General features: G+C 31.9%; 1 protein-coding gene across 1 annotated transcript; it reads left to right on the top strand.

Annotated features, from left to right (window-relative positions):
• Positions 1 to 3,427: 3,427 nt before the first annotated feature.
• LOC129915821 (phenoloxidase-activating factor 2-like) lies at positions 3,428 to 5,066 on the top strand. The gene is made up of 2 exons (XM_055995510.1): positions 3,428 to 3,446; positions 3,726 to 5,066. The coding sequence occupies exon 2, from the start codon at positions 3,736 to 3,738 to the stop codon at positions 4,990 to 4,992; it is 1,257 nt and encodes a 418-aa protein (XP_055851485.1). The 5' UTR covers positions 3,428 to 3,446; positions 3,726 to 3,735; the 3' UTR covers positions 4,993 to 5,066.
• The last annotated feature ends 934 nt before the right edge of the window (positions 5,067 to 6,000 follow it).

Here is a 6,000-nt window from a genome sequence, read left to right as displayed (position 1 = left end):
GCAAAAAATAAATATGCAAATATAGAATGTACCAAACCAGTTTTTTATTTAAATTCAACTTTTATCGACATACCGAACCAGTTTTCTTCTTGATGAAGCGCTATCAATCCACAGTATCAAACCAAATTTGATTAATATGTCTTATGTCAACTCTTTCCTTGTTTATAGATTAATTTACATTTATTTAGATGATTCAACAATTTAAGTGAATGTCTTTTTACATCTCTTTTCCAAATAAACATCAACATCACCGCGATCTATCCTCCATCTGCCAGACTGTTAAAAAAACTTCACAAAAAACTTGTCTAGCGCTAAAATTCATTTTAACTTAACACCAGTTTTTGTCTTGTGTGTCATCGTTTGGTATTATGTATAATTTCTCACACATATGGTGTTGGCTCACTCACGGTGAAGAGAATCGCATATTTTTTTCTTTCGAACTTCAATTTTAAGCCAATTCTATACACTTACAATTATTATATTAATTTAATCATTGATATGGTTGCCAAATTGATAAAAACTTGATTAAAATTATAAAAAAAAAAGTTTAAATCGAATTAGAAAGTCCAAATTACAAAAAATAAAATGCACGACTGGGTCGCACGAACTTGCTCTTAGAGTTAAAGTTGCTTAAATTTTTGGGTTGGGGTCGAAATTCTGTATGTTGCAAAATTCTGTATTCAAAATACTGTATGCCAAAATACTGTATGTCAAAATTCTGTATGTGCAAAATGCTGTAGGAACAAAATTCTGAAAGTCAAAATTCTGTATAGCAAAATTCTGGTTGGTCAAAATACTGTATTTCAAAATTCTGTACATCAAAATTCTGTAAATCAAAATTCTGTAAAAATGCTGTAAAAAAATATCGTTTTGATAATGTAAAAAAGTGCGAGCGCACTTTTTTACATTATCAAAACGATATTTTTTTACAGCATTTTTACAGAATTTTGATATACAGTATTTTTCCGTACAGAATTTTACAAAACAGAATTTTGCATGTCAGTATTTTGTTCATACAGTATTTTGACGTACAGAATTTTGTATTTACAGTATAGTGACGTACAGAATTATGGTATTACAGTATTTTGACCCCACAGAATTTTGTCGTACAGAATTTTGACAAGCAGAATAATGACCCGCTCCCTAAATTTTTAAGACTTTTCAAAAAAAAAAATTTCAAATTTTTTTTTAAAATCCAAAAATTATTTTTTTCGAAATTTTATTTTTGGATTATATGAAAATTATATAAATGATTCTTCACAAAAAGTTTCGTTGAAATCGAATAAGCGGTTTCGGAGCAAATTGGATTAAAAAAAACGGTTCTATGGCAGGTACCGTTAATAATGATTTTCCAAAAAAAAATTTCATTAAAAGATAGATCTTGCCTTAAAACTTAAATTTTAATTAAAAAAAAATCGTTGGAGCCGTTTTTGAGGAATTTCAATTTTACCTACTAAAATCGTTATATGACAAGTACCGTTATTTTTAAAATTAATTCTAAAACCCCTCTGGAGAGTCGCCAAATAACGCTACATAACAAGTTTGACATTAATCGGATTATCCGTTTAGGCTGTAGCTCCTTATACAGACAGACAGACAGACTTCCGGGACCCACTTTTTTGGCATCCCTATGATCGTAATGTCATGGAAAAATGTTATCTCAAATTTTTTTTTTGTACGAATGCATAACTTGATATTATACATAGTACCTATATCGCAAGTAAAAAACACACACACACAATAAGCTCGTGCTGTTTTTTTTTTTGTATTTAGGTATATCAAAATCGTTTATCTCATTTTGAAAAAAAAAAAAAAAAAAATTTTTCTTATATTTGTTATGTTATTTTTTTGTCCTTAGAATATACCTAGTTCCAAAAACCCCTCTGAAGAATGTTCAACTGCATACTAAGTTTGAATTAAATTTACTGATGCATCTCGGTTAAGAATGTGGCTCCTTGTACAATTCGATTACATTTTAATATCTTAAATTTACCAATGATATCAAGTTTCTTCAAAAAATTAACCGTCAGTGGCGATATGAATTTGATCCCTAAAAAAGTTATTTTTTTTAAACTTTATATTATTTATAGTCAAAATATATTTCGGATGGGGTTCTGGGAGTTGAATTATTATAAATTATAATATGTAGGTATGCAAAATTTATATCTTAAATTTACCAATGATATCAAGTTTCCAAAAAATTAACCGTCAGTGGCGATATGAATTTGATCCATAAAAAAGTTATTTTTTTTTTTAAACTTTATATTATTTATAGTCAAAATATATTTCGGATGGGGTTCTGGGAGTTGAATTATTATAAATTATAATATGTAGGTATGCAAAATTTCATTCGATGCGACAGTAATTATAGTCATAGGTTGTCATTATTATCAGCTGATCAAATTTGTAGTTAGTAGGTGAAGTATCAACTTTAATACTCGCAACACAAAATATTTTGAGCCTGGGCTCAAGTTAGACTTTAATTCTGGAGTGAGAAATACTTGTATTTGACCCCTGTACAATTTTTTTTTTCAAATTAGTAATCGTACTCGTGAGTCGTTACGTCTGTTTGGTCATAAAACAAAAATGTCAGTAATCCTTGTTACTTAAAACAGCAAGTAATTAAGTTTTACATTCAACCCATTCTTTGCATCAGTAGATCTCGATACGCACAAATAGACAGACGGACGTATAAAGTGGAGGGAATAACTATATGTATTTGTAAGTTCTGTATCATCATAATGGCATATTTCATCAAAATCTAGTCATAGAATTAGATAAGATAACAGTGGAAAACAGTACAATAAGTAACGTGGTTTTTCGATTTTTTGGTTAGTTTTTACTAACTTTAGCTGCTAAATTTTTTTGATATAAATTTTATAAGGTATATGTATATTTAAAAGGGAGGGACAAGTAAGCATAAGGAATTTTTGTCGTATTAAGTATTTAAAGCATCCAATAGCCTATTTAAACCTAATTTAAAACAATAATTTTGTTCGAGTGGCAACCTTAACATTTCAGATCTCTGCTGAAAACCTTGATTGTTGTCAGTCTTGAAATACTCTTATTCATTCGTTAAGTAACCATTGCCAAGATCAGTCTCGAATCGGATTATCTTCCGTCACACATCACAAGCCAATTTATAATAATTTACTATAATCTTAAAGGAAGATTGTGCGTTTAAAAATAAATAAAATACATACGTACATTCCAAAACCGTGAATAAATGTGTAGCAGGGGTCATTAAAATTCGATCTCGTCATACACGTAATTTCCCAGCTTAGTGGTTTTTATTTAATAATCTCTAAGACGACTGACATATTGGCATAATCAGCGGCTGCCTGCACACATTGGCATCAATTAGTGTGAGTTTTACTTGTTTCTTACCTACCATTGAATCTCGATCAGAGTTTTTTTTTTTTGTTTACATTTATCGTCGGCCAATCGTAAGAAAATCGTCACAATTAAATGAAAATAAAAAACATTTTCATATTATGTATTTTTTAAAAAATTATAAAAAGTTTTGATTGTCTCTTGTTTTTGAATAACCATTTATTAAATTCTTAAACAACGAATTTGATTTTTTTTTAATATAAAACATTTCATCAAAAAATGTTGTGTTGTTTTTCTTCCTGATCAAAAAAATAATTCTTAGAAAATTTTTGAGTTGATAAGACTTGTTGTGACGTAATTAATTTTTATTTGTGTGCATTATCTCTTCACAGATTTGCCATAATGTTGGTAAAAATTTACTTTTTAACGACAGTGATATGCTGCTGCACGGTCCTCGCACAAGATCTCCCCCCGAACATTGCCGGCGTGATTGCAGATATTTTTAATCCTAACGCAACAACAACAACAACAACTTCAAGACCTATTGTAACACGACGTCCAGGTATTGGTGACATTGTGACTTCTGAGCCAATAGCTCCAACATTGGAGCCCCAAATACTCAAGACAGACGATGGAATCAAGTGCACATGTGTACCATACTATCTCTGTAAACCAGGCGATAACACTTTGCGCGATGACGGAGAAATTGATGGTTTCGGCAAAATCGACATTCGCTTCGATCCCTACAGTTGTCAACATTACTTGGACATTTGTTGTATTGACAATCGCACAGTCTCAGAACCAATTAACCCAGTACCAGTTGAAAAGCGACCAAATCAACCAACCGGATGTGGCATTCGTAATCCAAATGTTGATTTTCAGATAACCGGAAATAATGATAATGAAGCAAATTTCGGAGAGCTGCCATGGACCGTTGCACTATTGAAGACCGACACTGAAGAGTACTTCTGTGCCGGCTCCTTAATACACCCTCAAGTCGTTCTGACCGCTGCTCATTGTGTTCGAAAATACGGACCAAATCAATTCAAAGTGCGAGCAGGTGAATGGGATTCTCAAACGACTAGAGAACGACTTCCATTCCAAGAGTTAAATGCCCAGGAAATAATAATACATCCAAGTTTCAATCCAAAAACTGTAGCAAATGACTTTGCTTTGGTTGTTGTGTCCCAACCTTTTGTTTTGGCAGATCATATTAATGTTGTTTGTCTTCCCGCCCCCAATATATTTCCTGCATCGGGGGAAACTTGTCTGTCCAGTGGCTGGGGACGTGATAAATTTGGTAGCGCTGGAAAGTACAGCGTAATAATGAAAAAAGTTCCACTGCCAGTTGTAGATTTCGAGCAGTGTCAGTCATCGTTCCGTTCAGCGCGTTTAGGCAAATACTTTATTTTGGATCCATCTTTCATTTGTGCTGGAGGCCAACAAGGTGTAGATACATGCACGGGTGACGGAGGTGGACCATTGGTATGTTCTGCTGATGCTTCTGAGAATAGATATTATCAGAGTGGTATAGTTGCATGGGGTTTAGGGTGCAACGATCCAATTCCTGGCGCATATGCCAGTGTTGCATTGGGACGAAACTGGATTGACGAGGAAATGAACAGGTTAGGATTTGGAGTAGCTTCGTATAGCTACTAAGTGTAAATATGAACGTAATTATGTATGTGTGTTGATAGAAAGAAATTAAAGTGAAACTGATTTTAATTATTTAATTGTCATTTTTTTTTAATTGGTATCAATGATTTGAATTACGTTGCGGTATAATTGCTGGAATATGAATAATCATCAAGTTTGTATATGTTTCTTGGAAGTATAATCTTAAAGTTCATTTGGTTTTGTTGATTTATATGATTTCATTAATTTATAACAGCACGTTTCAAATTTGACTGTGACGAATTAAAATATGAGAAGCTTCTGACTTGTATTATATAATAATAATTGAGGTACCAAAAAAGACTGGTTTTTGTTTGATCAATGCTAAGATTTGAATGTCAAACGATCTTTATCTTTTAAAACCGCAACACATGTATAATTAATATTAAATGATTGGTTGGAATACGGTTGAACCCGATTATAAGACAACAAATCACAAAGAAAAATAAATGAAAGTGTTTTTTGAATTTGTTTTTTTGGTTGCACCAATGACCACTTTTTATTAAAATTCCAAGAGTAAATAAATTTTTCTTACCCATAAATTATTGTCGATATCAAAGCTTAAGGTTACTTTAATTTACATTTTACTCCATTTTAGTCGACCGTTCTTATTATTTATTTAAAATAATGTATAGATTAAGCAGGTGGTCATGGCACAGAGGAATAGGTAGTTGACTACAAAGTCGACATCTTGAGGTCAACTCCAAGATTCGGCTAAGAATCGCCAGATTAACTGGAGCCAACTGTGTCTCCCCCTCTGTACCAAGTTGTTCTCTGTTATATGGTCTTCCTGTCTTCCTTATATCTGTTTTTCTCTTGTGTTAATGCCTTATGTTGTCTCAGCCGATTGCTTCAGCTGCCAATGCTATTAGTGCCTGTCCTTCATTATACAGTATAAAAAATAATAATACAAAATAAAATTGTAACTGTGGCGTATGTGCAACATTATTGTTTGTACAGAAATAGTTAAACAATTATTATTTTTTTTCTATT

The sequence above is a fragment of the Episyrphus balteatus genome, chromosome 3, assembly GCF_945859705.1.
Source record: "Episyrphus balteatus chromosome 3, idEpiBalt1.1, whole genome shotgun sequence".
Lineage (NCBI taxonomy): Eukaryota > Metazoa > Arthropoda > Insecta > Diptera > Syrphidae > Episyrphus > Episyrphus balteatus.
This window is presented reverse-complemented; position numbering and strand designations above follow the sequence as displayed.